The sequence below is a fragment of the Daktulosphaira vitifoliae genome, unplaced genomic scaffold, assembly GCF_025091365.1.
Source record: "Daktulosphaira vitifoliae isolate Bord-2020 unplaced genomic scaffold, ASM2509136v1 Scaffold_1, whole genome shotgun sequence".
NCBI classification, from domain to species: Eukaryota; Metazoa; Arthropoda; class Insecta; order Hemiptera; family Phylloxeridae; genus Daktulosphaira; species Daktulosphaira vitifoliae.
In genome coordinates this window covers 40,549,895-40,568,412 of record NW_026099572.1, presented here as the reverse complement: position 1 = coordinate 40,568,412, position 18,518 = coordinate 40,549,895, and the positions used below count along the sequence as shown (strand labels likewise).

Below are 18,518 nucleotides of genomic sequence, written 5' to 3'. Positions count from 1 at the left end.
TCCAAGAAATTAAATTAAATTTAACCTACAACTAAAATTTAATTTAGATAAATATCAAAAATTCTAGATATTAAATATCCTCTAAACTATTTTGAATTAATTTTTTATTTGTGGGTATTGAAACAAACTAAAAAAAGTTTGTTATTCTAATTTCTTGAATAAGTTCTTTTTATAGATTTGTGTACCTTTTTTAACGGATAATAATGGTTTTTATAATTTTAACTATAAAAATAATTTTTTTATTCAACTTCAGAAACCATATTGTAGAGGAGAGTGGTACAAGGAAACATTCAATTTTCAAAATGCTTTATTTAAACTTGTTTTTCAAGGTATTTAATTATTTTTTTTTTAACTGATTGATAATTATAATTAATCTATAAAATAATGATTAATAACTTTAATTTTTAATTAATTTTTTTCACAATAAAAAAAAACTATAATTATTATTATTTTAATCTGGTAGCATAATTCTGAGTTGATCAATCACCATATAACCATCAAAATAAATAAGAACTTTCCAACAATGTGTTAATTTTGAAGTTTCCAATGCTATAATAAAAAATTTATGTAACTGAATTATGCTCTTTTTCATTAGACTATAAATAAATTTTTTAATTAAGCATTCATCTTTAATATTTTTATGGAGTATCAGTTTCATTTTTTATATTGTAACAAGCTTGGCCTTTGAGATTTTGGAACCTCAGAATTATAATAATAGTATAAAATATTATACTTTAATGACACCTATGATATATCCAATACTCCGAGTCTCAATGCGAAATAAAAAACATATTAAAAAAAAACTTATACATAAGAATATGACTAATAGATATTAATGAATATAACCTTGATAATTGTATTATTTATATAAATAAAGATATTAAAATGAATTATTATAAATTATAATAAATAAAATAGACAATGTTTTTGTGGTGGTTTAATTAACGATAAACTTGACCATTACCCGCTAGGTAGTATGCTCTACATTGTGCTCCTGTAGGTGGGAATATCAGTAGGATTTGATTCAGTACACAATTCTATAACAAACAATTGTCAACAAAGTGTTATTAGCAGTGATCATGACTAGATTTTTTTAAAGTAATATTTTGATTTGTAAAACTATAGTTTATATTTTAGTAATTAATTGTTGTGAATTCATTTAGGCATAAAATAATTCTTATTTAAATTTTAAAGTCGAAATTATGTAATTTAGTGAGTATATTTGAAATAAATTACAGATTTTACAAAGGTATAACATTAATAAATTTTCGAGTAATGTTTTTCTGAAATGAAACTTGAATATTTATTTTAAATAAATGATTTGTAAAATAATAAATATTTTAATTATATAATTAAATTGATTCAGTATGAAAAATTAGGATATTTATTATTAAAAAAAAAAAACATTTGACTTTAATAAATTTTCAAGTTCATTTCAGAAAAACTTTACTCAAAAGTCAAATATATACAGATTGATTTTTTTATCATAATTCACCTATTATTTACAGAATAAAAATAATGTAAACATTTTTTTTTTTATACCATTAATTACATATTATTCTTAAATTATTTGCTATGTTTTATATTGGTTTTATTTTATTTGTAAATGTCATTTAAATTTTTAATAAAAATATTCGTTTATTTATTTTTTGAAGTTTTTATTAACATGTATTATATATGGGGGATTACAAATACAGCAAGCTAATTGTTTTTTTTATGATATTGCTATCACATATACAGGAGCATTTATTGTCATTTATGACTTTGTCAACAGATACTTTAATGGAGGACGCATATTATTGCGAGTTAACATTTTTTAATACACCAAATGACAATACAGAAGACAACCGTCGATAATCATAATTAACAATAAATATTCTGAATATTTATTATCTAGCGATATCATAAAGAAACCAATTAGTAACCTGTATTTGTAATCCCTTGTATATAATACATGTGAGTTAAAAAATTGAATCTTTAAATGTTCATATCTAATAAACGAATAAAATTACATTAAAAATTCAAATGCCACTTACTATTAAATTAAAAACTCAAACATTTTATTAAATTCAAAATATGTGTTTCCATTTGAAAAAATAAAATTGATACCTTTACAAGGCATAATATATGAATTTTTAATAATACATAGCTAATAATTTATTAATAATATGTCATTAAAGGTGTATACAAAAAAATGTTAAAATTATTTTTATTTTGTGAATGTTTGGTGAATTATTATAAAGAAATCATTTTGTATACATATAGACATTGATATTATTTTTGTTATTTTTTAGTTTCATATATTTCTTGATTCATCAATTATTTATTACTTTTTCAATTCATTCCTTATACCTTATATGGGTGTCAACTTTAGTTCATTAAATATCAACATTAATATTTACATAGCTTATAAGATAAAAAATTATCTATCTAAATAAATGACTGGTTAGTGTTTTAGAAGATACTATCGTTTAAAATTATACACTGGTGGTAATGCAAGATCGTGACAATATTTATCATTAGATATTTCTCTTCCTACTTAGATACAAATATATTAGTGACTTTCAAAGGACTCATATAAAATATTTTATCGACCTATTAATTTCTTAATTAAATTATTTCCTATAATCTTTAATATCATTATTTTCTTTAAGTGAGAAGTAATACATAATAGTTATATATTTGTAAACATAATATTAATCTTCTACATAATAGAAAAACGATTCCAATTTAAGTAAAATTAAATTTATATTATATTTTTAAAGTTATACGTGCACCAATTCCTAAGTTTCTTCTAAGATATGAAAGTTTTATTAATTTAGCTCTAAAAATACTAAAAAATATCGTAAAAGAAAATTTATAATTAAATCGTAATTTTTTATTTTATATAAAATTTGTTATTTTTGAGTTATGTTACTATTCTTGCTATTAAGTAATTAATTATAAATCATAGTTTAAACTGTGTTTCTTAAAAATTATAATTATTAAGAAACACAATTTAATTATTTAAGTTATTTGATACTTATAACAAAATATTTAAAATATAAAATCGTACCAAAAAAAACTTATTTGTCGCTTTTTGTTTTGAATAATTCAAATAATTGGAATATTTATTATTCCACCACAAAATTACTATAAAATCAAATTGATATAGCGTTGTAAGTAATCTGAACTAGAATAATCTTTAAAAACTTTATGTGTTGCTCAAAATATACCAGGTTAGTGTTTTAAAAAATATTAATTAAATTGAATGACAATTCCACAGCAAAAGAATACGCTTAACAAAGTTTATACAACAAATTTATAATTTAATGTTTAATACTTCTTAAAAAACCTTTGAAGAAAAAAATGTATAACTATTTTCAGTATAAAGTAATTAAAGTAAGTAGTAAAGAGTTATTGATGTTTATGGTTTTTAACAAAATTCCGATGCGGACCACTTGGGTTTACACAAAATCTTACATTTTTTAAAATCTACATGCTGGTGGTTTAAAATATTATAATGCAAGTGGTTTTATAAAATTAGCTAAGAAATCAGTAAAGTAAACCACAAATTACTTTAGAAACTCGTAGGTACTTTATTTTTTATTTGGATGTGGTTAAAACAAGAAATAAATTGGTCGATGTCACATAATGCATACTTTTTATTTTAGTATAAAAATAATGACTAATATGACTAATATAAAATAATGACTAATATGACTAAAATGTAAAACTTAAAATTAAATTTTTAAGAGAGTTTTTAAAAATGTTTAATTTAAATTTATAATAATATAACTATTGCATAAACTAAAACGTGAATCTAAACGAGGTGTTTGTTTAATTTTGATCAAAATCCATGAATATAGATTGAATTCCAGCTGACAAAAATTTACTTAAATTTTTTTTAAATATCTCTCTTAATTATGAAAATAACCATCTTACACTTGTGTTGTCTTACATTTTTAGCTTTAATCAACTCAAGAAGTTTTAAATGTAAATATTTAAAATGATTAAAATGGAAAACCACTACTACACATCATTTACTCCAAAAGATGTATCAGAAATGTGCATACAAACGAAAAAACCTATGTCCGCCTGTCACACAGATAATTTTGTATTTTTGCGATTTCTTATGCACTTGTTTGGCTTTACGACTGATAGCGATTTAACACTTCAAAAGAAACATGTATTATCAAATATCGAAAACTCAGATTTAGATCCTAATCATTTTCTAGCTGGTTATGAACATTTATTCGATGAAACAATTATGTCAATTTTCCAGAAAACAAGACAGAAAAGGTTAGCGCATGAAGAATACGACTTTGTTATCGTCGGTGGCGGATCAGCTGGTTGTGTGGTAGCTAACAGATTATCGGAAATTAAAGAGTGGAAGGTATGTCGAATGTTTAATCAATTGAAATTTTCATATATATTACTACAGTTTTGTAACGCATTAACTAAATCGCACTAGATATATGTCAGCTTAATATTTATGCGTGCAAAACAATTTTTGAGTTTTCAAATCCGGGGTCATTTAAACGCAAATTATTGTGAACTAATATACATATTCCAAATTTTGCTATGCATATTGTTTGTAGAGTCGTACTTATCATACAACGCGTTGTACGAATAGTATGTCATAATTAAGGTTCGAAATGATATTCTTTTAAAATATCCAAAATATGATGCTAATATCCTCTCAAAAAGTTAATAATATTCTTGTTATATTCTTTAAAAAATCTGTATAATACACTAAAAATATTCTTTTATTAAACATTTTTTTTTTAAATTAATCATATATTTCTATAAGAATAAAAAAAAAATTGATATTAAATTAATTTTTTCTTTTATTTACCAAAGTAAAAACTTGTTTTATTGAGGTATACATGTGTTCCGAATTGGTTAACTGTTAGATGACACTCATTTTCTTAAAAACTTTTGAGAATTTTAAATTGTTAAGAGAAATATATTAGGTTTAAAAAACTCTACAGTAATATTTAGTTAATAATTTTTTAATACATTTAGCACATTCAAGTTCAAATGTCATTTTTGTGATTTGTCAGAACATAAAGAAAAATCATGAACTTTAGAGGTACTTAAACAAAAGTCATAACTTCCAACTCTGAGTTCTATCGTTGTAGAAAATAACTCTACGAAATATACTAAATAGTTCAGTTAAAAAAAAATAGTTTTGATAAATACGTTCCTTTGGTTCTACGTGGACGGCTTGCAGTTAATACATGTAATGTCTTACTTTATAAGATGATATGTTGTTTAGATAGTAATCATGAAACGAATTTATAAAATTATGAAAACTTTAAATTATGACATTAGCGATATGGTTATTTAAATTAGAATTATACGAATAAACTTCAAAATATTGTAAATAGAATGAATTTAAGTAAGCCTACTTATAATTTAGGTAAATATGAATCGTGTATATTTGGCAATATAATGATCATATAATGGAAAACATAATACAGCTGAACGATCATTAGAATTTATTTATAGCAACTTATATGATCCAATAATACCACTTACAATGGACAAGAAGAAATATTTTTTAATATTTTTAGATAATTGTACTCATTTTTCTAGTAATTCCTGTCATAATAGAAAAAAAAAAAATAAGTTTTTGAGAAATTCAAGGAGTGTGAAACATTAGTTATTAATAAATTCAATTTAAAAATAGTTAAGTTTCGTTGTTATAATAGAGGTGAATTCAATTCAAATTTGATAAACATAACAGAATTTTTAACAGAATCATTATTGAATTGTACTGTTACAGAAGTGTGGTTTAATAAGAAACTAGATATAAGTAAATTAGGATTATTTGGACCAGTAGCTTATATATACAAACCTATATATCGTAGAAATAAATTTAACGAAACAGGAGAAAAATGTTTAATAATTGGATAGAATAAAAAAGGTAGTTTCACTTCATATATATATATACAGGGTGTTCAGTAAGTCAGGAAACGGGTATCTATTGTTCTCATTGTTACAAACAATGAGAACAATAGATACCCGTTTCCTGACTTACTGAACACCCTGTATATATACAACCAAGTTTATTTATTAAATTAAGAAATCTGTCCAAAAACTAACATCAAATTGTTGGTTTATTCATTTAATCAAAAATTAGGAACCTTAAGATGTATTTCATGGTACTCAGATAATTTTCTTTATGTAAAATAATAAAAAAATTCAGTTATACAGAGTGATTTTTTCATCATATCTCACTCAATTACTTACAGAATAAAAAAAATTTAAACTTTTTTTTTGTATACCTATAATTACATATTATTCATAAATTATTAGCTATGTAATATTTTTTAAGTTCATCTCTTGTACCTTGTAAGGGTGTCAACTTTGGTTTTTTAAATGGGAATACTTATATTGAATTTAATAAAATGTTTGAGTTTTTAATTTAATAGTAAATGGCATTTGAATTTTTAATGTAACTTTATTCGTTTATTAGATATTAACATTTAAATTTTTAAATTTTTGAGCTAAAATACATGTTTAATACACAAGGGATTATAAATACAGGTAGCTATTTGGTTTTTTATGATGTTGCTGTCACAGTCCTGGAGTTTTTATTGTCAATTACGACTATCAATAGATATACTTTCTGTATAGTCAGTTAGTGTATTTATTAACTCCCAACAATATGCCTTATTAACATTGATAATAAATGCTGTGTACCTGCGAATATCGATGTCATAAAAAACTAATTAGCTACCTGTATTTGTAATCCCTTGTGTATGTTACATGTTTATTAGCTAAAAAAATTGAAACTTTAAATGTTTATATCTAATAAACGAATAAAGTTACATTAAAAATTTAAACGCCATTTACTATTAAATTAAAAACTCAAACATTTTATTAAATTCAAAATATGTGTTTCCATTCAAAAAAACAAAGTTGACACCCTTACATGGAATAAGGGACTAACTTAAAAAGTATTACATAGTTAATAATTAAATAATAATGTGTATCTAAGGATAATAAAAATATATATATATATATATTTAAATTATTTTTACTCTGTAAGAAATTGAGTAGGTTATGATAAAAATATCACTCTGTATATTAGTTGCTATATGCCAATGACATATTAATGGCAAAAAAATATTTAGCTTATATTGAAAATATTAAAATTTTATTAAAAGAATAATTTTCAGTGACAGATATAAGAGAAACAAGTAAATTTTTGGGCATGAATATTGTCAGATAAAAAGGTAACTTTATATTAGTTAAAACCTATATGTATAAAAATTATTAGACCGTTTCAACATGAAAATCTGTAATGAATGCAAAATTACTATAGAGCATAAATTATAATTAAACTAATAAAAATATTATTGTAGAGGCTTAGTGAATTAATCGGTGAGCTAATACATTTATCAAATCATGCACGACTAGATACTTGTTATAGAGTAATATTATGTACTTATTTTATAGTAAATAAATAATTGAAATTCAAGGTAATACGATTTATTAAGTAATAATAATATAACACATAATGTAAGGTACACTTAGTGGGGTCCAATTATAACTGACCGCTATAACGTACATTATTTTACAAGTTAAGCTTGTCACTCATGTACTCATATTTTATTTATTTTATTTGTTATTTCAAATTTAAATTATTTATCTTGTATCTTTGTATTTTAAATTAGGTATGTATAAATTGAGATGAAGTATTGGTTTTGGTATCATCAATTTATATATGATTATCGTAATATTATATGTAGTCAAACAAATCTGTACACTGTATTATGTTACATAAATAACAAATCACACTTTATTCAAGGCTGGATATGGAATCTAAGAGCATCTTACCATTTACAAAATCAGTGTCTCACATTAGTGGTATATTTAGAAATTTACTTTAAGAAGAGTCCATATAACTTTCAGATCTCTATATTCTAAAAGTTAGAAGCTTAATATTGTAGGTTTTTACGTTTTCTCATCTTCTCTGACATAAGCAAAAGCTTTTAGAGAAGACGTTAAACATAATTAACAAAAAAAGGTTACTTCATTTCTTTTTTAGTCGATCTTTTGTCAAATTGTATAAATAAAATTATTTATTTATTTAAACTTAAGTTAAAAACTATACCAAACAATACATGTAAAATTTTAAAGGAATATTTACAATAGAAAATAATTCAAATACATATTGAAAGTGTTAAAATAAGATAAGATATCATTAAAATAAGATAAATATTATTATAATTTACTAATTTCATAGATTTATATATAGAAAATGTGATCGGTCCCAAGTTCAATTCCCAGGATGCCAACGAGATTTTTCTTGTCATTTTCTCATTGGTAATATCTGGTCTCTAGTGCAAGCCGACAATAATATCTGTCACGTCTATTATTGACCTAGCCAAGAACCATCTTTGATTCACTAACATATAAATGAGATCCACTACTCTCTGTAGCATGTTCAGGAAATAGAAGGATGTAAAACTGATCATTATAGATTTATATACAGAGGTGTTATGGCCATATTTAAGTTATAAAATTACATTTTACTTTTAATACGCATTTTTCATGAATTTAATAAAATATATTGAAATCTTCCATAATAATAAATTATGGTAATTTAACAAAATCTGTTTTCTAACTTCTTTCGACTTATCATTTAAGTACTTTAACTATTTCATCCCATAAGCATCTATTCACATTTTTTTATCTGATTAGTAAATTAAGTGAAATGATTCAAAATGAGCTTTATAAAAAATATCAAAGTTTGTTATATTAAGAAATAATAATTTGTTAAGAAATTTTCCAATTTTATTATTATTTTGTCTTATTATATTATAGGTCTTACTTTTGGAAGCCGGTATTGAAGAACCAGAATTTTCTTCTGTACCTGGATTAGCTCCTTTACAATTGAATAGCAAAATTGATTGGAATTATACCACCCAACCAGATAATCATATATGTAGATCGAGACCGGGAGGTGCGTGTGATTGGGCAAGAGGTAAAGTGATGGGTGGATCTAGTACAATAAATTATATGATATATACTCGAGGAAATAGAGAAGACTATAATGAATGGGAAGAAATGGGAAACGAAGGTAAATTATACAATTCATCTAGAAATTTTCAGCAAAATTTTTATTTGCTAAAAACAAATTTCTTGAATTATTTTAACTTACTTATTAGTTTAACTTGTATAAAATATTGTTTTTACTTCATTTTCAATCCATAAAATAAAAAATTATAATATGTTTTAATATTCAGAGGAATTACAATGGCATGACACTTTCAATAACTATTGATCTAATTAATATTTTTTATTTCATTATTTTTTCATAATATTTTAAGTGATAAAAAAAAATTAAAAATAATTTGAGATAGTAATTCTGTAGAGTAGATAATAAAAAAAATATGGTTAAAAAAATCATATTAATATTTAGCAGTAAATTATCTATAACATCTCAAAAATAGTGACACATTTTACTCTTGTATGTTTTTTACGATAATCAAGCATTGAGATACAATTTGAGAAAAGAGCAGAAGAAAATGAAATCCTTTCACCCTAAATATTAGTAATAAGTATATAACTATTTTTATGAAAAGTATTTACATTTAACCCTGTAAAGGAACATAAAATTTCGAATAGTAATATCACCTATTTATAAGATCTCTTTTGTATTAGTTTATTTCAAAGAAATAATAATTTAACTCTAGAAACCTGAAATTATAAAATCATTAAATAATTATTAATAACATCCAATTAGATAGAACTAATATTGTCATTTGTTGAGTTACAATGATTACTAGCGTAATCATAGGACAGAAAATTGGTGTCATATCCACCTACGATAAAAATAATTATATAGTGGAGATATAATTTTTTCGTTTGGAGGGGAAGTTCAAAAATTTTTTATGAATACCTCTGCCTCCCTAGATAAAAACCTAATTACAACACAGATAATAAAATTAGAATTTTAATATAAAAATATTTCGTTTTTAATAGAAATATCAAATTATTTAGTAATGAAAAAAAAAATTCTATTCAAATATATACAGGTTGATTTTTTTATCATAACCCACTCAATTACTTATAGAATAATAATAATTTAAAATTTTTTTTTTATTATTATCTTTAGTTACACATTATTCTTGAATTATTAACTATGTAATACTTTTTAAGTTCATCCCTTATGCCTTGGAGGGGGGTCAACTTTGTTTTTTTAAATGGTAACACATATTTTTAATTTAATAAAATGTTTGAGTTTTTAATTTAATAGTAAATGGCATTTGAATTTTTAATATAACTTTATTAGCTTATTAGATATAAACATTTAAAGTTTCAAAATTTTGAGTTAATATACATGTATAATACACATGGGATTGTAAATACAGGTAGCTAATTGGATTTTTATGACATTGCTGTCTCAGTCACGGATTGTTTATTATCAATTATGATTATCAATAGATATACTTTCTGTATTGTCAGTTAGTGTATTTATAAACTCATAACAATGTGCCTTACTACCATTGATAATAACAATGCTGTGTACCTGCTAATATCGATGTCATAAAAAATCAATTAGCTACCTGTATTTGTAATCCCTTGTGTATTATACCTATATATTAACTCAAAAATTTGAAACTTTAAATGTTTATATCTAATAAACAAATTAAGTTTCATTAAAAATTCAAATGCCATTTACTATTAAATTAAAAACTCAAACATTTTATTAAATTAAAAATATGTGTTACCATTTAAAAAAATAAAGTTGACACCCTTACCAGGCATAAGGGATGAACTTAAAAAGTATTACATAGTTAATAATTCAAGAATAATGTGTAACTAAAGGTAATAATAAAAAAAAATTTTTTAATTATTATTATTCTGTAAGTAATTGAGTGGGTTATGATAAAAAAATCATTCTGTATATGTTTCTTTCACCGGCATGTATGACAATTTGTATGGGTATTGCATGATGAAAATAATCGAGACAGTAACATCTCCAATTAGTTTTCCTTTTTTTTTTTGTTCATTACTTACTTATTAATAAAGTTTATTTCATTAAACTACTAACATTTATTAGGAAAAGCATATCTCCGATATATCTCATTCGAAACACACACACACACACATATATACAGAGTGTTCAGTATATAAGGAAACGAATTTCAATTGCACTCATTGTTTGTAACAATTTAACTGTTTCCTAACTTACTGAACACCCTGTATATGTTGTTAAAATAAAGTAATGCAGAATTTATAATTTTTACTTTTACTATTAACGTTAAGCATAAAACATTAAAACTACAATTAATTTCATATAATTGATTTATTTTGTTTTTTAATATTCCATAGGATAACTAATGTTTTTTGTATATTCTGCAAATTTGTTTTGCTTTCTGTTGAAAAAATAAATTGTATGATGTTAATTAATATAAAAATTTCTTTATTATTAAGCATATAAATTTATTACGGTAAATACTGAAAAATAATTTTTAAGATTAAGTTGTTAAGCCTATTTTGAACAAACATTAATAATAATTATTGTTTTTGTCGCTGGAAGATAAATAATCACTTTTACATGAAAAAATGATCGATTATAAGGCAATAGCTGATATCAGTATTTTATACCATAAATTATTTTATAAATATAAACATTGTAAGGAAATATCTTCTTAAAAAAAAGTTGTTCATATTGCTATTGACTTAAAGTTTTACTAGATCATTTTATAACATTTACCCACAATTACTTTATAACATTATCAATGAACCCGTAAGATATAAAATACTAAGTTCCCATTTAAATCTAAAAATTAATTTTATAACTTTTAATAGTCTGAAAATTATATTAAATTACTATTATTAAATAAAATTTACTAAAAAATCGTGGATGCGTATTTCGGGAACAATGTTGCCATTATCAACGCTAAACACATATTGACACCTCGACCAAAAAAAAACTCTTACACTCACTAGCGAGTGGAGAAAAAGTAATTAGATGACCTATTTTATATTTTCTAGGTATCTCAAATGGAATAACGAGAATTTTTAAGAATTTTGGTATTACTTTAGTAACAACTAAAAGAAATAATTTAAGAGATTTATTAGGTAATCTTTAAGATAAAATAAAAGCAGGGCGAAAATTGGGCATATATAAAATACAACGTATAGGTTGTAAATAATGTTATGTAGGACAAACAAAAAGAAATATAGAGGTCAGACTTAAAGAACATTTAAGAAACATTAAAAATCAAGAAGTTGATAAATCTCCCGTGGCTGAACGTTTATTGGCGCATATCACTCCATTAAAACCATAAAACTAATCAAAATCGTAAATAATAACAAAGAACTTAATATAAAGGAATAATAGAAATGTTCAAAAATAAGAACAATTTAATTAATTTTTAATTAAAAAAATTTGTGTAAACTGGCAAAAATATTATAAAATATTACTGTCATAATATTACTTAGTGAAAACTTACTAGGTAATTAGTTTAATAGAGGTATATAAGGTTATTTTTTCGATTGGTGGTGTTAGTATGTATATAATGTTAAAAATGGTAACATTCTTCCCGAAATACGTATCCGCGATTTTTTAGTATTTTTTTATGGTCTTTTGAATTAAATATTTTAAATATGTTTTAGTTTAAAATTAATAATTTTAATATAATTCCAATTTAAAAAATTTTTCTATTTTATAATAGTAGCCAACACCTTAATTTAATTGTATTATGTCAAAATACAGTTTCTATTTCTATTTTTATGAACAAAATATTATCTATAAAATTATCTAAGAATTAAATTTATTTGGACTATTTTAAACATCAGTTACAAAGCTTAATTGAACAACACTTATGCATTATCAAGTGTCTGAAAAATAGTAATGTATATAATTACCTTTAAAGTAAAATATTTGATTAATTAAAGTAAAGTTCATTACGTACAACACAAATGTAATAAAATATGTACTATGTATAATTTTATAAGTATTGTTTAAAACTAAAGATCTTACTTATTGACTTTTAAAATGAGGGATATATTCAAACAGGGTCAAGTAATAGTTTGTGTAAATCACAATTAAAATAATATACAAAACTAACCAAATAAGCATCACGTTTAGGCAAAATCATTAATTGATTTAAAGACAAAAACAATAATTTGATGCACTTAACAACTTTACTTTTATGACTTTGGTGAAATAAAGAAAAGAATGGATATGTAACTACTTTCACTTATTTATTTATTTAATAAGCTATTCAATTCATTCAATTCAGCTGAAAAAATGTTGCAAATTAAATTTAACAGTAATCATTATCAAAACAATAGCACACTTTGATATGACAAAAACAATTTAGTGAATGTAAAAACCATCAGCATTGATTATTTTAATAGTTAACGTAATTATGAATTAAAAAATTAAATATATTTGTTACAAAGTATGATGTGTATTTTTTATGAGTAACGGAGAGATTTAAAATTGTAATAAATTATAACAAATATAAAAATAATATGATAATTTTGACTTCAATTGATCGTAGAGTTTTTAATTATTTTATATAAGTTAAAAATTAGTTAACTTCAGTAGAATATTAAAAAGTCAACGAAGATTGTTATATAAAATATCACATCATTTTAAGTAAAACTAATGGAAAAAGTTACATACTTGTAACCAAAGGTCAGGAAAAATATTTTTTTTGTTTAACGTTTATATATATTATAACGTTATCTTATAATTGAAATTAACGTTATTCGACATTTAAACATTATATACATTTTATACAAAACGTTTTTATTAATAAAACGTTAATCGTTTTATTTCGTTAATTGGTATAACATTAAAAGAGTTGGAAGCATTAACATAAGCAATATTTTATATGGACAAATTTTATTATTTTTTTAAATATAACGTTTAAAAAAAATTATTTTTGTTTTAATAAGAATTGTTTTACGTTATAAATTGTTATCAATAATAATACAAATAATTCCACTTTGAAAAGTGTAGTGTACGATGATTCGCGTAGACCTTAATGTACGCCAGTTACTGTACTCGAATGACACTTCAGATTAGTTGTGTTGTTATAAGATGGACAAAAAGGGTAACACTTAGGTAAGAGATACAGGCGATGTGCAAGTAACAAATACGTCGTGTACGTAAAAGGAGCTCAAAGTATTAGGTGCAGGCAAAGTGCAAAACACAAGTACTCTAATATGTAGGTAGGTTAGTGAAAAGAGAAAAACAAAGAGTTGTCTTTATACAGTAAGCCGGACAGTGTAAACCGAATACCGAGACTGACGAGTGACATTAGCCATAAGACTTGAGTCGACTGACCACAATGGCTAGGTTCTTTGGGTTTACATAGTATTTAGGATGATTGATAATTTAAAAATAATAATTATTATTATTATTATTTTTTTAAATTATAGTATGTTATTTTTATATTTCTTATGTATAACAAGTTTAAAAGTTAAAAAAAAAAAAATAGCATAAAATAATAATTGGATTAAAAATTATTGAATTTTTTATGTCATTGTGATTTACTTTTTATATATTTATATATAATATATAACTCTAGCACCAGTACAAAGTGTACTCATATGTACTACATACCTAATCTATGTATTATATAATTGAAATTTAATAAGTAATAATCTTAAAGTTTTTAATCAAGCCCTCAATATTTTTTAAAAGAAAAAGTATAAAAAATAGCTATTTTTAAATGTTGAAAACATTTAAAATTAAAAAAACTGTTTTATTTATTTTTTATTATTAAAAACAAATAAATAAAAATATAATTTTAACGTAGTCTAAGAATATATATATTATTAAAAAAAAAAAAGTGACGCAAAATAACCACTGGATCAAAAGTTATTAGATTTGGAAAAACATAGCGGCACTCTATATACATTATATACTATATTTATTTTAAAATTTATAAATTTAGGATGGGGGTATGATAATGCTCTGTATTATTTTAAAAAATCGGAAAACAATGAAGACCCAGAAATTTATAAGAAAAATCCACATTTTCACGGAAAAGGAGGATATCTTACTGTTGAATGGTTTCCTTACATTGATTCAACTGCTGTTAATTTAATTAAGGTGCTTAATATATAACTTATTATTATTATAGAAATTAAATAAAAATATTTACCAACTGTAATTATTACATTTTTTTAGGCTTGGAAAGAAAAAGGTTTACCTTATGTGGACGTTAATGCTTATTCTCAAATTGGCGTCACTCATTTGCAATCTACATCAAAACATGGTGAAAGAATGAGTACAAATAAAGCATTTATAAGGCCTATAAGAAAAAAAAGGAAAAACTTAACCATAATAACTGAAGCGCATGTTACTAAAGTAATAGTATCCGAAAAACATGCGGTTGGAGTTGAATATTTTTTAAAAAATAAATTAAGAACAGTTTATGTAAAAAAAGAAGTTATTTTAAGTGCAGGTTCCTTGAACACTCCAAAAATATTAATGTTATCTGGTATTGGACCTAAACAACATTTAAAAGAATTGAACATTAAATTGATAAAAGATTTGCCGGTTGGTAAAAATTTACAAGATCATGTTACATCAGATGGTGTAGTTATCAAAGTAAAAAAAACTGCAACTGATAAACTTTTAGAAGAAAAAAAACATGATGCTATTTTATACAAAAAAAAAAGAAAAGGGCCTTTGGCAGCAACTGGCCCATTGCAGTGTGGTGTTTTTCTACAAACAAAGTATGCCAACGATTGTTTTGATTTATAAATTATATTTTTTAGATTTAGGCGTAAGTATAGGCAACTAATTGTAAACAATATACATTCTAATTATTAAGTGATAATTTATATTTTAATATTTTATTTATTGATAATTTAAATGTTTTAAATTATTACAAATAACGATAGTCAGTAGTAATAAAAAAATTGTTTCATAGATCAATATATTTTGATAATAACCAAGTTATTATCAAAATTCAATTTTCCTATACTTCCTAAAAATTTAATTTTTAACTTTTTTTTAGATTTGAAAGATCAGTAGATCTACCTGACATTAACTATGCTTTTGATAACTCTAACTCAAAAGATTGGATTATTGATCCAGCTAATGCTTCAAGAATGGGAATGTCCCCTGTTTCTTATTATGAAGCAATAAACGTTAGACCAATTTTGTTAAAACCCAAAAGTAGAGGATACCTTTTATTAAATTATACTAATCCTGTATGGGGACAGCCATTAATATTCCCTCGTTTTTTTACTAAAGGAAATGATCTTCAAGTACTTATCCAAGGTGATAAAATAAAAAATACTGTCATGTCATGCCATTAGACGTATTATGAATAATGTAATCAATTAAGTTAACATAACATTTAGGAATGAAAATTGGAGCTAGCCTTGTAAAAACACACTCTATGAAAAAAACTGGTGCAGTTTTAGTAGATCATCCAGCAGAAAGTTGTAAAAAGTATAAATTCGGAAGCAATGACTATTGGGCATGTGTCATCACTGAATACACAACTACAATTTACCATCCAGTCGGAACATGCAAAATGGGACCTAATCATGATGAAGAAGCAGTAGTCGATCCTCAATTACGAGTTTATGGTATAGCCGGTTTAAGAGTAGTAGATGCATCAATTATGCCCACAATTGTACGAGGAAATACTAATGCACCAACTATTATGATAGCAGAGAAAGCATCTGATATGATTAAAAAACATTGGAAACATTACAGTAGTTCTTAAATTAATAAAAATAAATCTAAGATCATATGAAAATCAATTAAACATTCATGTCATAAAAATAGTTTATTTATTATCGGATCATTCAATTCTCCTTCTTTTTCCTCGCCTTTATTCCAACTAATTGAGTAAAGGTCACGCTTGTCCTAAGTTCCACTTGACACGACCTTCCACATCATCTACGCACACATCAGCCGTCCTCTCATTGCATTCAATAACATTCCTTCATTTCTTTTATGGTCATCCTCTACCTTTTCTTCCTTCAACATTCATTTCTACAACTTTCTTACAGCTTCCGATTCTTCTCTTCTCATAATATGACCAAACCATCAAAGTCTATTTTCTCTCATCTTATCCACAATTGACGCTACACCTATATTCTCTTTTATATGCTCATTTCTTATTCTATCTTCTCTAGTTATTCCACTTATCCATCTAAGCATTCTCATCCCTGCTACACTCATTCTCTGCTCTACTATCTTGTTAACCACCCAACACTTTGAACCATACATTATAGCTGGTCTCACTAAAGTCATATAGAACTTACTTTTCAGTCTCCTTGGAATTATTTTATCACTTAATACACCAGACGCTTCTGTCCACTACAACCACCCGCATTTAACTTGTATCTTACATCCTCGTCAATACCACCGTTCTTTTGCACAACTGATCCTAAATACTCAAAACTTTCTTCCTCTACTATTATGCCCTTGCTTATTGTCATTGATTTTCTCATTTCACCTGTATCGTGTTACGGAGTGTGGACATTATAGAGGCATAAAGCTTGTGAGTCATAGTATGAAAATTTGAAAAAATATGTAAGAGAATAAAACATGTGACATCGGTATCTAAAAACCAGTTTAAATTTATATCTGGTAATTCAACAATGAAACCATTATTTTGTATGAGACAATTAATAACTTAGAATAGTTATTTATTGCAATTAGCAATTCTCCTAAAAAAAAAAAAAAATGGAGAAAGTCATTTTTGTACTATTTTTACAGTGCAAAAAAATTCGAAAAAAATAATAACCTAATACATAATATTAAAAGATTATCAAGTTAAGAAAACACTGGGCGATAACTTGTTTTTTAAAACATAACGAAACGTGCAAAATTTTAAATCTAGTGCGTAATTAATATATACCTTATGATAAAAATAATTATGCATCTATATTTTAAAATAGTATTAACTTCCGAGAAACGGTCCAAAAATTGTTACCGATTACTCATTACTTAGCTAGATTATTTTCTCATATATTTTAGTAAAATATACATGTATTATTACAAAAAAAAAGTTCATACTCTTATAAGACTTAGGGGAAGTCCGGGTAATGTGATAGGTTAAATTCAGAGCAAAAAATATGAGTAACAATTATGGGTAACAAATTTGTTACCAAACTAATATTATATTCATCTCTAATAAGTCAAAGTAATTTTTTTTTAAATGAATTATAATATTACATAGAGTTATTTTAATTACATATTTCTATTTTGAAGTGTTTTTTATATGATTTCACTATAATTGTTTATGTTTTTTTTATTTGATAAAATCACATTTTGTTTAATCATATTTAAAAATATGTATTTTAGAAATGTAAAAAAAAATCGAAAATTTCGATTTTTTTTAACAATACATTAAATTTAATTAAAAACTACCTTTTTATCAAATTTAAGAGTATTTCTTAAATTTTTAAAACTTTACGATGTTTTCAACTTTTACATATTAAAAAGTAAATTATTGATAACAAGAAGAAAAAAAAATTTTGCTTGCGAAAAATGTCTTACTTTCTAAAAATATATGTATTTT

The 18,518-nt window shown here is 23.9% G+C and overlaps 1 protein-coding gene across 4 annotated transcripts; it reads left to right on the top strand.

Moving 5' to 3' along the window:
- The first annotated feature begins 970 nt into the window (after window positions 1-970).
- On the top strand, window positions 971-18,151 carry LOC126894249 (glucose dehydrogenase [FAD, quinone]-like). 4 transcript variants are annotated; one of them, XM_050665122.1, is made up of 9 exons: window positions 971-1,098; window positions 1,164-1,212; window positions 3,949-4,168; window positions 4,265-4,375; window positions 8,821-9,076; window positions 14,922-15,079; window positions 15,158-15,708; window positions 15,993-16,258; window positions 16,342-18,151. In XM_050665122.1, exons 3-9 carry the CDS (start codon window positions 3,989-3,991, stop codon window positions 16,710-16,712), a joined length of 1,893 nt encoding a protein of 630 aa, XP_050521079.1. In that variant the 5' UTR covers window positions 971-1,098; window positions 1,164-1,212; window positions 3,949-3,988; the 3' UTR covers window positions 16,713-18,151. The 4 variants fall into 4 exon arrangements, with proteins under 4 accessions (XP_050521079.1, XP_050521076.1, XP_050521078.1 ...); XM_050665119.1 differs by having other exon boundaries at window positions 3,949-4,375; XM_050665121.1 differs by lacking the exon at window positions 1,164-1,212 and having other exon boundaries at window positions 991-1,098; window positions 3,949-4,375.
- Window positions 18,152-18,518: the final 367 nt, after the last annotated feature.